Below are 18,435 nucleotides of genomic sequence, written 5' to 3' on the forward strand. Positions count from 1 at the left end.
CCACTCAATCTACGTAAGGGGGTTACGATCCTCCTCCGTCCCTGTCATAATATTGGTGGCAGGTATTGGATGCTTTAATGTTGTTTGAGCGACCCGCCTCCCAACACCTCGGCTTCTCTCCCTCGCGACTTAACTCGAGACGTCGGAGTTTCTCACCTGTTACCTGCACACCGTCATACCAGCTTACACAGTCTTCACGCCAGCAGCTACACCACGATAATAGTACTGCTTAAATCATACCGGTGTTTTGACTATAATACCACTATAACACCCGCCCATACAGCACGACGATACTTCGATAACACTCACCACAATAGCAGTGAAATATTCCAAAACCATACCAGCACTAACACCATAACAATCCCACTAGCACCCAATTGTCACTTTGGCCTACTCATTACACCCAATTCTACAAGCAGTACCGTAACAACACACACTCCATAAAGCCCACTACCATACTAAACAACACACCACATAACCACGTCAAGAACCACTGAAGCATAGCACTTCCTCCCCCCCCCTCAACCCCTCAACCCACTCATCCGCCATCACTGTCCTTATTCTTGTCACACACACGCACACATTATTATACCACAACACGTCCCGCCGCATCCTCACTATCACTTGTCTCTGCATTGGTCATCAAGGGTGAATAGTATCAATGGGTATCGCGGGAAACGGTTGAAAATTATATTAAGTAATTTTCTACGTTTTGACATCCCCCTGAAATGTTGTGGGTACGTTCCTTGTTAGTTTAGGATAATGGACTTTCAAAGACTGTGAGAGCAACCCAAAAGGGGCTCACCTTCACTACGTCTGGCGGCGGCGGTGGGTGGTGGTGGTGATGGTGGTGCCAGTGTGGTGGAGAGCGGATGAGTCACCGATTTAGTGAGGGAAGCCTTACAGAGTGACACAGGAAGGAGAAATCCACTTACCCGCGAAATTAAGGTGATCATAACACTCAGATATCTTACTATTAGGAAAATTTACTGGGAAAATGCAGTTGTGCGGTAATGATAGATATCCTTGTGGATCGTCGAGAGAGCCATCCTTGTCACCAAACCATTTGAAAACTGTTTACATTGAGGCGCTCCTACGGGATCACATAGTAAATATAAGATCGAATTATTATCTTACCCACTGTGTCTCTTCTCCTAATATAAAAAAAAAAAACGAAGAAAATATTTATAGAAGCTATACATTAGCAGTAAACGGCAGCTTTTACTTGGTCTTTTAATAATTGAATTGAAGCGAGCGTTACATATAGCAGACGGTTATGATATACAGCTTCGCTCGTCGTAACTTATGACATACAACTTATGATAGACGTTCTGAGTTATGATACGCATCTGCTATAGTTATGACACATTTCATAACTTTATGAAGAATAGAGCCCAGACCAAGATCCAGATTGCATTCTGCATCATTTTACAGCAGATTGATTAGCCAATTTGACTTGCCATGTATGTCTACGGCTTTAAGATGTGAGTTCACACAGGGAAGAATTCTAATATATCTCCTTTGTCGTATTGATCATTATCTATCTTTTACATAACAGATTCAAATAGAAATGATACTTTGTTGGCGAAATATAAACAGCATGATGTCTTTTATGTATAAATAAGAGCGCTTTAGACCCATGCATTAACTCATATAATAAAATTATCCTGTATATAAAGCAGTTAAGACAAAACATGAACTTCTTTGCAACTTTGAAAACAATCCTCTAGTATCTGAGTGTCACCGCTCCTATTACCACACGCATGTGACACTAGAGGAATGGAAAGTTACAAGGCGAACTGTTGATTTTTTCCACTGCTTCGTTCGAGTTCTCAACCGAGTAAGAAAAAGCAGCTTCACGTCAAACGGATCATCTTTCATCTTTAGGCGCAGCAGCTGCTTCTCCTTGATGTGGTATCAGGACACTTGTGGCGTGCTATAAACAAAGACAAGGCCTTCCTTGTCATTGTTATATCTTACTAGCAGACCTGAAACGTTCGTACCAAAGTCAAATGACACATTTTTCTTAATTTTATGCTTCTGCGGGAAGAAAATCCAAGTAAATACTGAAGGATATTAGAAAAAGGATATTAGACTATATTTTCAAGTAAATAGCAATAACAATATTTTTATTTACACAAGGAGACAAGATGCGGTGACTTGTCTGGGCTACCTCCCTTTAAGGAGGATCTCAGGCTGGTCTATAGATACATAGATAGATCAGTAACAACAACGTGGGAATCCCGTCACCTTGTTTGCCGTGCGAGGCTGGTGAGCATGTCGTCCTGTGCATCCACACTGCATGCAGTATCTGAAGCATTGCTTCAGGTGTGTACAAGTAACAGCTCTTGTCTTTCCTTGTTAAAAAAGTGTAAATTGAATGGGAAACTGCCTCAAAGAAATATTTACGTCTCATATTTTCTCATACTTTCTAAGAGAAAGGAATTGGGAATATTACATCACAAGATCACTACTCCTTATATTCCCTATGCTTATCATACATACACAGATTCAGAGTTTATTGGGATGTGAAAATACTCCTGCCACCAAGGATTATTATTTTGAAGTAATATAGGAAGTCAATGTGCCTGAATTGTCAGTTGGAGGTTGCTCTTAACTTCAACTTCTAACAACCAGCAAGCAATAATAGCGCCAGTGTGTCTATTGTAAAGGTGCATTGCAAACGTTGTGATGTCAGATCCTCACGCTATCTGCAGGCACGACAGCGTCCATAACAAGCGAGGAATATAGTCATTTTGAAAATCCAGAATTCCAGTAACCGTCTCGTGTATATTCAAACAAATAAAATTGTTTGAAAGCAAGTCAGATTGCTCTGTCAATCTATCACCATTAAATGTTCGTATAGATAGAGTGTGCACGCGTAGAGAGAGGATGCAGTACTCGTGGTACGCCTCGTATTAGGTAGATGAGTGACTGAGTGAGTGAGCGGAAAGGTAAATGGATATTACTGGTTGAGTGATTCCAATCACTAGCCACCTTCATAGTTCACCGAGCTCAACGTACAATCCTTTCACTCACTCTGCCGAACTCTTTACCAACCATGCGGAAAAGTTACAGTTATGACTTGGTTTGCATTTCCTCTTCTCTTAAAAAATTCTGCTTCCTTCATCAGTCTTGTTCATCATAACAACTGCCTATCTTCACTGTGCTTCTGGGGAAGCAGAAATAGCTTCACTAACTGCATTACAGCCATGATTAGATCCTTGTGATGCCAAGTTGCCTCAGCACTGGAGAGGAAAGAAGAGAAGGAGTCCGCCTTTGAACTTCTATTTTTCTTTCCGAGCCTCATCATTTTTTTCCTGGTCTCTTTCTCCTCCTTGTTTTTTTTTTTTTTTTTATGGTCTAATTAAGTTTCTCATTTTTCATACTTGGCTTCATTATGACCTCCCTACTTACCTGTCTTTCTTTCTTTCACTTTTTTCTCTTTATATCTCTCACCCATCTTTGTGTCTGTTTGAGTCTATCTATCTTCACATGTCTCTTACTAAATCTCTCTCTCTCTCTCTCTCTCTCTCTCTCTCTCTCTCTCTCTCTCTCTCTCTCTCTCTCTCTCTCTCTCTCTCTCTCTCTCTCTCTCTCTCATTATCCTCTCATTTTGCATTTTCCTTGTCTGATATCTTTTTTTTCTCTCTTCACTGTCTTTTGAGGCCCAGGACATAACTTAGCTGTGCTCAGGAATATGGCAAAGGAGAGTGGTCTTCAAGGTGCCTCATTCTCTTAACCATATTTTTTTACATCATATTTTCAGACTCATTAAAGTTTTGAAAGTAATAGTTATCTCATTCTTGTCATAAAGAGGCTGTCAGAGTGCCTTTCTTTTATTTAATTAGTTTATTTTTTTACGTTGGTGAAGTGCAGTGCATATTTCACATTCACTTCGATAGTTAACGATGTATGAAAAATATTGTATTGTAAAAAAAAAAAAAAAATGCTATAATAAAATTCGTAACTCGTAACCAACAACACGTAGATGAAAAAAATGTAAATAACAAAATTACTGCATTTAATTTTCTTCCTCCTCATTTACCTGTGTTGTTTTTACAGGAACAAATTATATCTCCGACATTTACATGCTAAAGGGGTAATCATAATCTCCGAGGCAGCCTTGAAGTTTAGGACAGGACGATGCCGCCACACTGACAAGGCCCAGTTCAACATTCAATGGCAACATGACCCCTGATATCTTCTGCTCGCCTGCTCTTCAAAGCACGTGTTTAAACCCAAGGGAAATACAGACCACGTCCATCATGACAGCTCTGTTACCTGGTCATCTGTCGGCTGCTGGTGAGGGACTGGTATAAATTATCCTGTAAAAAAAAGAAAATAAATAAATAATAGTAATGGTAAATAAAATATAATAAATTAAAAATAACTAAATAATAATAATAGTAATAATAATAGTAATAATAATAATAATAATAATAATAATAATAATAATAATAATAATGATAATGATAATATAGATAAATAAGCGACAGTAATTTTTTTTCTTTTATAACTTGTACAGAAATTTTTTTTTTCATTTATTTTCCTTCATCTATATTACTATTATCATTATTGTTATTATTATTATTACTCACTTATCTACTGGAATAAACTCAATAGTGTGGACGCCGGTGAGATGAAGGTGAGTGTTGCAGTGAAGGGAAAGGAACAAAGGGGCACAGAAACACGTCACTTCACATTACAGCGTTACTTAGCTTCTTATTACTAAATTTGCTACAAACTGTCACACTGAATATAAGGCAGCTTATAGTAGAATACATTGTTCAGTTACCCTACACAGATGATCAGCTTCCTGGCTCTGAAGAGTAAGAAATCAATGCTTGTCAATTTTAACAAACTCACTTTTTTTTAGCATCAGTTTTGTATTACCAATCCGTCTTGAATTACTTGTATGTGCCTGACTGACGGTTACTCCTCCCTTTTTTTCTTTTTCTTTTTTTTTTTTTTTTTACTTTACAGATAACAGGAAAAGCCGACACAAGAAAAAACTGCTCACTCAGTTGCCACAGGAAATAATACACAGAATCTCAAAATGTTCTTGGTGCAGCAGGTAATCTAGCCCCGCGGGGTCTCCTGCTCTGCTACAGGTCGACGGCAAGGATGATGCCGCTCATTTAGCACATGTGACTATTAGTGTTAATTTAATCGTAAAAAACAGTAGTTACAACAAGTACCAGCGTTCGATCTGTCGTGCACCCAACACTGCTGTCGGTCCTACCTTGTACGTAAGTCTCGCATGTAGCCACAGTGGTGAGTCCTGTGGAGCCACCACCGTGCAGGCATCATCTTTGCTCGCACTGCACCTCCCAGCGTTCAACCACTCCAAGCTGTGCACACACATCCCTCACGGTGCATTGCCGCTTATGCTTGACTGTTCTTCCGTCCGCTATCTCAGCTTTTGTTCTCCTTCTGTCTTTCTCCCCAGCAGCCTCTCCCTCCGCCTCCACCACAAGGCAGCACTCACACCGGATCAGCACGAATGTCTGACATCCGCTTCACCTTCACTTTTAGCGGAAAATCAGCTCAGAAGGCAATCCGCTCTGCTAACACACAGAATCTTTGAGCTATTCATACAAAATATAGTTCTCCACACTACCATCTATGCAGGCAGCCGGTTGCACTCTGACTTCAGCAACCAACTGCCAGCAGAACAGTGCAAAAATTAAATACTTCTATGACAACCTTAGCTGCTAAATGTATCTGAGGAAAGAATTGCACTTGGTGACTCCTCTTTAACTTCTATCGCTCAGCATGTACGTTTTCATGTGAACATGTATATGTGTACGAGGCTGCACTCCTCCGAAGATATAGCTCTAGAAATAAATACCTTGACATGTATCCTGTCATGCACGAATCAGGCGCCTACACACCTCAATTTTCACTCCAACACCACACACATACACACACACACACACACACACACACACACACACACACACACACACGCATACACCCGTTGCTGCTTCGCACAGCACACACTCAGCAAAGCAACTGACCTGAGAGGCACAGCTTGCAACGGACACACAGCGGCGGTGGCGGTAGCCGGGTCATTGGGCCACATCCGCCGGTTTATCTTGTAAGTGCAGACGTTATGTTGGCGGCACGGTGTGGAATGTAGGCGGAGGAAGGGGAGATGACCGGTGGTCGGTCTCACACGTGGTACCACACTTACACCGCATGATCCACTCCACCTGGTACTGAACTGTCTCGTAATTGTCGCTTTTAATCTCGTCGTATAAATAGTCGTCTTCGGTTGTGAGGTTCTCGTGCTCCAGCAACGGTTCATTGTCGAGGTCGTCCTCATCACCGTTCCAGACTTCGTTGTAGTCTCTCGGGAGCCGCGGGTCGGTGAGCACTGCTTCAGCCACTGGCTGCCCCTCGTCCATCATGTCGTAGACACTGAGAGTAGTAGTTGGGGGCGTCTGGGGGACGTGAGGGCGTGGTCGTAGTGGGCGTGGGTCGGGGAAGGCGCGCGGGAGAGCAAGCAGATCGGTGTTGGCGTGTAGTGGACACAGGAAGGTGATGGAGATGGTGGTGGAGGTGTGCACGGTGCAGCACCGGCCTGTACAGGTGGCGCACCGTTTGGGTCTGTAGCGCCGCTCGCTGACGCACCATCCCACTCTCAGCCTCAGCGCCCTGCTCGGCCTTAGCGTCGCTTTGCACTGATGGCTGCGCTGAAGGTGTAAAAAATGTAGTCATGAATGGCCAAGTCTCCCTTAAGGAGGATACGGCGTTTCTTATCATAAAATAACAATGCAGTCTTTGATTGACAAGGTGATGTTGCATTAAGCCAAAGTGTTACCAGCAGAGTTCAATAATGGCCGCTCTTCTTGCAACCTTCTAATATTCTTAACTAACTCTGAACATTTAAGCATAAAACACTTCCTGTTGTTTAAGAGATACGAAATCAACCACACACTTCAGCTTGAAAGGAAACAAAATCCTAAATTGCTTCCGCGCTGCTCAAGATTCAATGCGTGAGCCGAGTCGTTAACGATAGCAGTAGCAACAACATCAAATCATCCTAATAAAAGAATAATACAAATAATAATGACGATGATGATGATAATAATAATAATAATAATAATAATAATAGTAATGACAGCAACAACAATGGCAACAATCATCTTAGCGACATGTGGGACAAACACCGCAGTTTGATGACGTATGGCGGCAGGGACAGGAAACCCTAAACTGAGAGCCCTGAAGCTGTGGGATGGCCAGAGCGATGGCTCGGTCGATGGCAGAAACTATGCTCATTCTAACGTACGTAGTTCAGACGAAAGTTATGGCAGAGGGACTTAATGGAGCAGCCTAAAGGATGCGGGGAAGTCCGGGGCGGTTGGTGACGCTAATCGGTGGCATTGATCACCGCGTCTGGTACTCGGTGAAGGTGACGCCGCGGCGAACGAGGAATACTGGCAAACCTAATTACTGAGGCGGTGGGAAAGGGTAAGTGGCCGTTGAGGGGATGAGGGAAGATTATACTGTTGTGTGTGTGTGTGTGTGTGTGTGTGTGTGTGTGTGTGTGTGTGTGTGTGTGTGTGTGTGTGTGTGTGTGTGTGTGTGTTTAGGGAGGTCACTGTAAGACAACGGCTTTCGTAACATACAAAATACTGTTAAGACACTCACGTCTTGTGTATAGCTTTAATGTTAGTACAAATCTGAAGCTGTACGTAATAGCGAGGTGTCTCTTATTACTGCCATAAATTAAAGTATTGCCCGCAATAATTCACTACGAAAAACGTGTTCAGTTTCCAGAAAATTAGATAGAAAGGACAACTAGCTGCCTTCAATCTTCCCGTTGAGCATAATCGATATAAATTATCCAGATCTGTGAGGTCTTTGGCACAAATCTCTGTCGCGTGAGGACAATCCCAGGCGATTAAGTAAAGCAATTTTGTTTACACCCCAAATACCAAACGAAAATACGACCATATAAACAGGTGAGACTGCAGACTCAGTAATGGAAGTGTCGGGTAAATGACGGTGAGCGGCATTAGTAAGGTCTTTGCGGACAGATTGGAGGGAAGACTTGAAGCGGAAGGGAAGCGGGACGGGAAGCGGACGGGAGCAGAGGAAGTGGTCGGAGAATAGATACGAGGCTGGAAGACGGAGTGCAGTGTTAGGGAGAAGCAATATTGATTATTTGAGAATTACGAGGAAGGGGAGCGAATTCAGTAATAAGACTGGATAAACAGATTGAGCAGCTGGCGTGTGTAAAAACCGCTGTATGCTTTGCAAGAACATGAAATTACCAATAACAGAGATGAGAGGATCTATGTAACAAAAGAATTCTAGACAAAATGTGATATGAATAGATGTGTGCAGGTATGCATGCATTTATTTATCGCTCATGAAGGAGGCCACGCAATACGAATAAAAAAAAAAACAATAGAAAGGTCCCGCTCCAAAAAATTATTTCAAAACAGTGGTCAATTTAATTCCATTGATGTCTTGATATTCATCTGTTCACAATTTAAGTCATGGAAAGGGGAAAACGGAAACAACCAGAGTTCACCAGTGAAAGGAATAGAGTGAAGGTACTAATTAATTCGTGCCTCTGGTGGGATGGGCAGCGCAAGAGCAAGAAAGTTTTGTGCGGCGAGTCCGCAGGAAGGAAGGAACGCATGCCGTTAATAAGTTCAGAAGAATAGTAACTATGGAAACAACAGTAAGGAATAGGAAGAGATGCAATATCCTGCCAGAGTGAGAGAGATTCAAGACAGGCATTTAAAGGAGAAGAGTTGATGAAACGAAAAGCTTTGACTCCATCCTGTTTACTAGGGCTGTGTGAGTGGACCCATCGCCCTCTGTATGGAAGCCATACTCTACGCATGAACGAAGCAAACGCCTGTATTGAGTTTGCATCTATGCGGAGGAAATGGCGGAAGTGACACAGAACACATAACTTCATGAAAGATGTTTTAGCAAGATAAAAGATATGAAATATCCAGTTGAAATGTTTAGTAAAGGATAGCCCATGTATGTTGTATAAATGGGAGAACAGTTAAGTGTCACTGGAGTGGTCACCGTTTTTAGAAACAGGTTGAATGTAGGCAAACTTGCAACAAGAAGAAAAGTGGATGTTGACAAAGAGAGGTAAAAATTTGACCAGCTAAGGAGCGAGCACAGTAGCGCAGTTACAGAGAACAGCAGGAGGGAGTCCATCACGACAATAACCCTCGCGCGGATGAAGGCCAAGGAGAGCAGTCATTGTTATTTTTTTTTTTCAATAACAGGCATAATACAGTCAGAGGGAGGAGGTGAAGGAGGAACAAGCCTAGAATCATTCAGTGTTGAGTTGTTGGAAAAGATCAAAGACGACTTCAGCTTCTGAGGTAAGAGGTGATTGCAATGGTGCCATCTGGATAGAAGAAAGATGAAAAATGAAGATATTTTTGGCTATGTGCCATTATTCATGAGAAATAGGTCTGAAAATATTTTGAAATTTCTTAATTGATGAAAGAGTTTTGACAACTTATAGGAAAGATTTGACATGGTGTCAGAGAGAAACGTAAAGGGCATGTGCTTCAGGAGATGAAAGGCTAGGGTACCGTCTGTGTCCCGCTTCTCAGTTCTAGACACCACGAGAGGTGAGCTAAACCAAGGTATACGAACTTTGGAAATGTGTGTCTCCATGCCTGAGACAATCACCTATGCTATGCATTGAGTACAAACAGATAGATCTCTATTATGGAATGAATAGTCGTTTCAATGTGTAAATCCTTCCACTTAGCAAGGTTGTAGTGCTAGATGCGCCTCTGGTAGGGTCACGGGCACCAGTGAAGCAATAGTATAAGATTAAGAAATAAAACTGCAATTAGAGAAACCCAACCAAGAAGCCAGTGCGAGCTGAATGGTTAGAGGCGAAGGAAAGGTCAATAATAATGGGCCCATCTCTATGACGGTCAGGAATGTGAATATATCATATGATGATGTCTCAAGGAGGTTTATGAACTGAAAAATAAATTGTATAACCTCCCACTATCTAACAGTAAATAAGTAAAACAGACAAGAGTTTAATTTTCTCAGACAAAATATAATTTCATGAGATACTCACCCTGATGTGGTGTTTCCTCGTGGCCCGCTGATTGGTGGGGAGCATCGGTTGCTGTTGCTGTCGGAGGTCCTGGCAGGGACGCAGTTGACACAAGCGAGTTTGATTGACAAGCTGACACCGAGCATTGTCTGTTGACCATCGGACAGAAAGTCCAACACCACATGAAGTCACAGAACACGGCGACCACCTCCCGGAGGCACGTTCACACACTGGAGGGCCCTCCGCCCTGTCTGGGGGAGGAACACACGGGATTACAATGAATCTCTGTTCACATATATTATATCTACTTACCTTTAAGGGAAAACTTTTTAACTGTAGCACTTAATCTAATTTTAATAATACTGTTTTCTTGGAGGGATTTTGTGCGCCGCATTATAGAACTGTTGCAAATAAAAGTGTTCGATCGGAGTATATTACATATTAAGAATTTGCATGTGCTGCCCTCGTTCTTTCTCATAGTCGAATTACAGTAGATGATGCGAGAAACGGTTTTATATATATATATACATATATATATATATATATATATATATATATATATATATATATATATATATATATATATATATATATATATATATATATATATATATACATATCATTGTGTGTGTGTGTGTATGTGTGTGTGTGTGTGTGTGTGTGTGTGTGTGTGTGTGTGTGTGTGTGTATACTCGCTCTCAGTGCATCTCGCCGCTGTTTTGCGCTTCAACTGCGTAGCGTCCCTGGTGATACTCATGATCTGCAGTGAACTTGGGATGAGCCTGTGATGTGGTCTTCAGTGCGCGTCCATGTCATAATGGCAGTAATTGCTGCGATAAAAATTTGTTGGATAATTGTGTTCGGATTGAAGGTTGTATGAAGCTTTCATGTTTCGAATGCACAAGAAATGTTCGCAGACGCTGCCGCCAAGAGGAGAAAGACCGTCGTCCGAACATCATATACTCTTTAAACCACCTGATATAATATTTTCATCTTCACTGTTCGCAACACTTATTTATTTTATTATTATTTCTTTTTTCATCGTTGCCGCAGTGAGCCACAGGCAGGCGCCTCCGGGAAGTACTTGGCTTCATCAAATTTGGCCCTTGGCTGTGGCTCCGAGGAGCCTATTAAGGCTGAGGCAAGGCTGTGGAAGGCACGGGGGCTTTTGTGCCTCGGAGCGCTCCTCCTCCTCCTCCACATGGTCTTCCTCTTCCTCATGATGCAGTTTTTCAAGATCTTGAAAAACGTTCACCCGAATTTTCTTCACGCAGAACCACGGCGTCGACGAGGCAATGAATGCTTATTAATGCAACACGGAAGTTATTTCGTACTTTGTTTTATTTGCGCTATTGATCTCTCGTTAATTTGAGAAAGTTGAGTACAAAAATCCTTAATTCAGAATAACTTCGACACAGAAAATATTGTGATGTTAAGATATTTGTTAATAATTAGTTTTCATTCCAAGAGCACGTTCAATTCCCTCACTTCCCTCAAGAGTCCACAGTAGAACGCTTTTTTTTTTTTTTCAGTATACTGGTATGTAGGAAAGAAGCCCCTCTCTCAGTCATGAGAAAACTTTCATGCATGTTCTTTCTAGAAGAAATTATGTTATCACTTAACTTGGCGGAAGGAAGATAAGAGAAGACTTCTTGCTCTTCAGTCCTCACTTACTCGTACAGTAGTAAAGATCCACAAGTTAGGAGTGCTCTACTCAAGCAGAACCCACTTATAAACCAACAGGCATTTCTTACTTGCAATTATTATTTTCTAGTTTTTCTCTTCCTTTCTTTACCTTTCTTCTACATTACTGTTTGCCTTTGTCTTGCCATGATTCTCTTCCTCATTCTTTTATTTTATTTTTTTTTTCTTTTCCATTGATCCTCTTCCTCCCCTTCTATTTCCAGTTCCAACACTGCAGCATCCCCATCTGTCTGCACTATTTCTCGTCAAGACACATGTGAATATTAAGGGAAATATAAAGAATGCTAGCTCTGGGAGAGAGACAGAAAGCTTGAGCCGGAGGAAAAACATGAACTACTCGTACATTGTAGTGGAACAGTGTGAACTCCCAAACATTGCAGACATTAGCGAGACTTGTAAGATGATATACTACACTCATACATTTTAATTTTTTTTTGCAGATCTCCCTCCCCGACACCCACACACGCAGCGCCCTAAGACTTCCTCATTACTCATAACTCCACGAAGCCTCACTCCTTACACCCCCATTAGCACACACCTCGCTTCCCCGCCGCGTACCTTAACGAGACCAATTATAATTATCACTGATGAAAGCTGACTTAAAACTCGTGTTACCTAATTACCGTCCAGCTAAAAACTCGTCGTCCAGTTCATCCTTTTTATCTTGCCGCTGCTGAATTCAGTGAGCGAGGCGAGGCTTCGTGACAGATTGGGTGGAGGGGACGCCACCTGAATATGAACGTGTCTCGCAGTGAAGGTGAAAGATACGGATAGGTCTTCAGCTCAAAGTGAACGATGTGGTATTTCGTAATTAAAGTGAGAGGTGCAGGCGCTTCATGTAAGGCTGGTGAAGTGAGTGATGTGGAGAGGTGCGGGTAATTGATACAAGCTCGAGGTGAGGCAGTGCAGTGCGGGCTTGGCTTGGGTGAAAACCGAGGAGAGTTGATAAAAGACGGAGAGATGGGTGATGGTAGAGACGAAGTGGGTACCATGAGTGAAGCCGTTGATAGAAGACGGATGATTGTAAAAAAAAAAGACTCGAATGAAACGACCGCTACAATATTTGCAGGAATTCGAAAGATAGTGCATGGGGGGGCGGGGAGGGGGGCGGCGTTTGGTGGAGGATAGGAGTTGTGATAAAAATTAAAGGTTACAAGTCTGAAGAAGAAAGAAATGTATCATTGTTGTCAATCATCATTGTCAAATAAGATGTTAGGAATGGTGATGACGGTATTGTGGTTTTGAATGATGGCTGCCAATGGTGATATAACCAGTAGACGTAATTACAATAGAGGCGGTGGTGGTGAAGTAGTCGTTCTCGAAGTCTGAGGAAAATGTGATGGGTATTGTTGGCGATGCAAGCGAGAGAGGAGGCAGAAGGGGTGGTGTGATAGTTTGGGTGACTTGCGCGGATAAATTTTATTGTGACTCGCTATTAAAACGACTAATAATCAAGTCAAGAGTTAGATCAACACCGTGAATAGACACGATTTGCAGAGACTCTAAAGAGGATAGAAAGTGAGACTGAGAATGAGGGATGAGACGTGGGAGGCAAGTGGGGGAGGACGAAGGACACGGCCTTAACTGCCTGACGGAGTTGGATCTAAGGCGTCAAAACCTTTTATGTGTTGAAGGAGAAGCCCGCTTTTTCCAACGCTTCAGTGAGAGGCGCACGAGTGTTATCTTTTCAGTGCTTCCACCGTCAGTTTAGGAAATGTGAAGAGTTCACGAGGAAATGTTTTACTGTTGGAAGGATCACAGCGGTGGTGGCGCGGCGGCGACCTTGGCGAGGTGTCTAGTTCATCATGTTGGACGTAGTTTTTGTCATTTGGTCTGATTACGTCATTCATTATTTAGTAGCAAAATGTGGATGCTAGTAATGTGCAGCACGAAAACACGTACTCAACTCTCTCTCTCTCTCTCTCTCTCTCTCTCTCTCTCTCTCTCTCTCTCTCTCTCTCTCTCTCTCTCTCTCTCTCTCTCTCTCTCTCAACTTATAAGACTGTTCTCACTATCGTCGACTTCCTGAGTCAGAACCTTGTCGTTGCCAGAGTGTATAAAACAAATGGTGTGTTTTACGTTCGCTGCAACAAAGGCGGCAGAGCAGCTCCCCTTCATGTACAAATATAATGGCAACATCTGACGAGGCTGGTAAAGCTCGTCACTTTCATGCAATGCAGCACGGCAGCGCATTACAAACGAACAGACGGTAGTTTAGTAACTAAATTAATCTAGAATATCTTGCCTCCGTTCCCTCCTTTAATAAGCTGTTACACGGATGGATAGAAAAAAGAATCACGAAAATAAGAAGAGCAATCAGTCTGCAGCATTAAAGAACTTTCTTTGAAAGAAAGATTAAACGAGGTGGATTTGCATTCACTTGAACGAAGTGGCTGTGACGTTAAGGAAAAGAATGAATGACACAGGTAAATTAGGACAAAGTTATGAAAGTCTTCAGTCTCAAAATGATGATAGCGAGAAGTTATGAAAGGCTTCGCGTCTCGAAAAAGAGTAACTGCAATGCACTTAATAAGCCAAAAGGGATGTTGTTCGACTTGTGACCCGTGTTGAGCGATTACAGTTTTGTTATAGTTTATATGCACTTATATATAGAATAATTTATGATATGCCTTACTTTTCGTGTGCCTATCGTGACCTTTGTATCACATACCAGCGCTGCCCCGAGGCGTTTCTACACAAAGATCGTCCCTCTCCTTACTGTAACTGCTCTTGAAAATGACTTTGCGAGGCAGTAACTTTCTTCAACAACACGAATTCTGCTCATTCATTAGATTGACCCCACAAAAGTGTTTCAAGGAAAATGAAAAGTTGATATTATTATGAGAAAATTGGATTTTGGCATATTATCTACCGAACATAGTTGTGTGTGTGTGTGTGTGTGTGTGTGTGTGTGTGTGTGTGTGTGTGTGTGTGTGTGTGTGTGTCTCTCACACGCGTACATAGACACAAAAAGATCCCCCGAGACGAAGCGAACCATTGTCCCCGGCACTCCCGTGGATTATGTAGCGTCTCGGAGATTCTTGGTGGCGGAAGCTGTGTTCTCGTGTGGTCCTCCGCTTCTCCTGGACCCGCTAACCTATTACACTCCTTCCCTCCCTGCATGATCGTGTGTGCCAAGTCCCGTGATGAGGTGCGGCCGGGGCTGAATGTCAATCTGGGCTGGGAGGCAATAAAGAACTGACCCCAAGAAGATTTTTTTTTTTTTTTTTCGCTTTTTATTTTCTCATTTTCCTTTTTTTTGATCATATAATCTGCATTCTCTTTAACTTGGTTTCGTATGCACAATTCTTTTCCAGAGTTTAGTATATTGATTATTATTATTATTATTATTATTATTATTATTATTATTATTATTATCATTATTATTACTATTATTGTTATTGTTCTTATTATCATTATTATCATTATTATTCCTTTTATTAAGACTTAACTATATAAGAGACTTTTTCTTTGTCATAGCATAGAGTGGATTTTTTCTTTCCTATTGTATTATGTGCATTTTTTTTTCTTTTTCTATATGAGCTGCTTCGGTGTCAGTTAGTCAGAGCGTAACATTTTTATAGCCTGAGCTGAAAGAGGGAGCCTCCCGTCTGCTGCTTGAGTGGCACTAAACTTTGGCAGGAAGAGGCACTTGCAGAAGACGTGTTTGGCGAACACCACGGCAATGACTTTCCCGACGTAAGAATTTGTGTGAATATATGGAAGGCGAGAGAGAAGCGGAAGTACGAGGGAGGAGGAGGAAGAGGAGGAGGAGGAGGAGGAGGAGGATGAGAGGAGAGGAGAGGAGAGGAGAGGAGAGGAGAGGAGAGGAGAGGAGAGGAGAAAGGAAAACCAGTGGAGGTAGAGTGGGAAGATAGAGAGGAAGGATGGATAAGAAGGAGGACGACAAAGACGCGTAAATCATAACAAACAGGGAGAAAAGAGAGTAAAATATTCATGCAGGACAAGGAATGTGAGCATGAAGATAATGAAAATGATGAGGGAGAGGATCACAGTGAAGAAAACGAAACAGGAAAAGAAGACGAAGGAGCAGAGAGGAAACAATAACATCAACGACAATGACAACAGTAACAATTAAAACGACAACAGGAATAGGACAATGAAACGAGGAAACCGGAGACAAGCGACACAGGCCAACAACTGAGACAAGGAAGTGAGGAAAGAGAGGGATTAGGTGGAGGAGGAGGAGGAGGAGGAAATAGAGGAGAGGAGAGGAGAGCAGGAACCGGACGAAGACAAGGAGGAGAAATTGCTGGTGGTAGTGGCAAGCTGCGATCTGAGTTTCCAAGACAAGCATTCACATGGCAACTTCTGTCCCTGCTGGCCCCGCTACGGCCGCCGCTATTATCACTTCTGCGGGACTCGCCGATAACTTCCCGCCAACTCTCTGTGGCAGCTTCCGAGATTACACGAAGATTCCCGCGGCATTATTTCCTCGCCTAAATTGCCGCGCCAAAGGAGTGGATGAACGGACCAGGAAGAGAGGAGAGTGAGGCAAGGAGGGAAAGAGGCAAGAGAATGAAGGGAGGCAGAAGGACAAGTAGAGGAGAAGAATGGGAGCTGCGGAAGAGGAAGAGGAGGAGGATGACGAGAATGACGCAGAGAGAGAGAGAGAGAGAGAGAGAGAGAGAGAGAGAGAGAGAGAGAGAGAGAGAGAGAGAGAGAGAGAGAGAGAGAGAGAGAGAGACTAGCTAGAGGACGCTGCACTGCAAGAACTGTCATACATACAAGTTTTTTATCATAGCTCCCAAGCAAAAAAGAAAAGGGAAAGGATCTGACTCGTATTGCTCATCAGACTATCGACACAAGTACTGACAAGACTCACATGACTGGTGGCACTGACCTGGAGCGTCGCACATCCACTCTCTGCAGCACTGGCCCGGCACCGACACCAAGTGGGGGTTGTGGCACTGGGAACTCGGCTGCAGACTCTCGTTGGGGCACAGGGACACGCAGGCGTAGGTGCCATTCTGTGAAGCAGGCAGCGGAACCACTTAGAAAAGGAAGGTGGAGAACGAGGAGATGGGAAATGTGTATTGCTACGAGTGAATGAAAAAGAAAACCGACAAATGCAACACCTTTATTTGATGAATTTTAACATAACACTAAGTTGTTGTCTCAATTTCTCCTTAAGTTTCTTGTATCTTTTTAATACTTTTTTTTTTAAACTAATGTATTTTATGCCCTCTGAACCCTCACAATACACCTAACCCTTATCATACCCCAGTGTGCCTCACCTGACAGGAACATTGTGTTCGGCAATCAGGACTGAAGTTCTCTCCATTTTCAAATGTTCTGTTGTTTACGCGGCAACCCACCGTCGTTGCCGCCGTTGCTGTCGCTCCTGTTAATCAACAAAGCTATTCAGCATTGTGGATTTCTTCAGAGGGTCTTATGCATTTATGTACTTGACATACTTCTGTCAGGACAGTTGGCAATGGAGATGTCTTTCCCTAGTAAGGAAGTTAGTACTGTACCTGTAAACTTCTTCAAAACTCTTAGGTTTCTGAACAGAGAGGCAACAACAGTGGTACTCGTTCTTGCCGACTTAGGAGTGTCATTACCAGTTTACTTGATTATTAAAATAAGTAAAATAAATAGATAAAATAAAAACTTGGGATCGCCCAGGAAATTATAAGAAAAACTTTCAAGGAAAAAAGCTCTGATATCCTATGTTTCCAGCAATCTACGTTTAATCAAAATGGATTATATATGTTTACAACATAGGCAGGATGAAGAGAATTTAAGATTAAACTCTTTTAATGTCATTGTTGTATTAATCTAACAAACACTATATACCAAACGCAGAGTAAAGAGGCTGCGACTTCATTGTCCGACAGGAGACGAGGCCTCAGCTAACAGGACATACTGAATGTGATGGACCAGAATAGTCTACGCCACATGAAATTTGCTAAATAAGGTGATATAAACAAAACTGAAAAAGAAAGAAAAAAAGCCTGTCGGTGAACATTTTCAAAATCAACTTGGAGTTAACATTGCACGTATAAGGTTGTGTACGTTAGATGAATAACAACGGAATTTAAACTACTTGATTCAACACTATAGTTCACGGTACATGTTGCGACCAAGACCAACTTTAACGCTAACATTTATTTTCGGATTTATTCCACTTTGGTATAAGATCTTTATATGTTTTCAATAAATGCTTCGTAAGAGGAGAATTTCGGATGAAAGACAAATGACTCAAGAAAACAGCAAGGTTGTTTAGAAATTTAGTCGGTTTATATCTACATTTAGAATGGCGCAAAGTCTGTTATTCCTTGACTCGAAAGGTATTCTTTCATTAATGCAGAATGCCCAGACTTTATCAACTCCAGCATTTCTCATGACTTCAAACACGTAGTCAAAAATAAACTCAACGATCTTTCTTATTCGTCCTCCGTTCTTCACTCCAATCCCGATGGCATCATGTTTTCTTCCGACTTTGTACTAAAGTTAATGATGAAATTCAGGAAATAAAAATTGTTTACCATTCTTTTCTCCACTGATGCAATTTTGCCTGCCTTGAAAATTCCTCTTCTGGCATGTCAACATCACAACAAGTCTTGACCCTCGAAAGGGATAAGAATCTAATGCTCTCTCCTCTCTCTCTCTCTCTCTCTCTCTCTCTCTCTCTCTCT

The 18,435-nt window shown here is 42.2% G+C and overlaps 1 protein-coding gene across 4 annotated transcripts in view; it reads right to left on the minus strand.

Moving 5' to 3' along the window:
- Positions 1–3,833: 3,833 nt before the first annotated feature.
- The window catches only part of LOC135114091 (CCN family member 2-like), a 97,150-nt gene continuing 82,548 nt past the window's right edge, over positions 3,834–18,435 (minus strand). For 2 of the 4 annotated variants that reach the window (XM_064029789.1, XM_064029788.1), the window contains 4 exons: positions 17,032–17,138; positions 16,638–16,764; positions 10,091–10,320; positions 4,700–6,701 (listed from right to left, as the gene is read on the minus strand). In XM_064029789.1, the coding sequence (XP_063885859.1) occupies positions 6,117–6,701; positions 10,091–10,320; positions 16,638–16,764; positions 17,032–17,138 (1,049 nt within the window). In that variant the 3' untranslated portion in view covers positions 4,700–6,116. Of the gene's footprint in view, positions 4,329–4,699; positions 6,702–10,090; positions 10,321–16,637; positions 16,765–17,031; positions 17,139–18,435 lie in introns of those variants that run through there. The other 2 variants (XR_010275210.1, XR_010275209.1) reach the window with 2 other exon arrangements.

The sequence above is a fragment of the Scylla paramamosain genome, chromosome 27, assembly GCF_035594125.1.
Source record: "Scylla paramamosain isolate STU-SP2022 chromosome 27, ASM3559412v1, whole genome shotgun sequence".
NCBI classification, from domain to species: domain Eukaryota; kingdom Metazoa; phylum Arthropoda; class Malacostraca; order Decapoda; family Portunidae; genus Scylla; species Scylla paramamosain.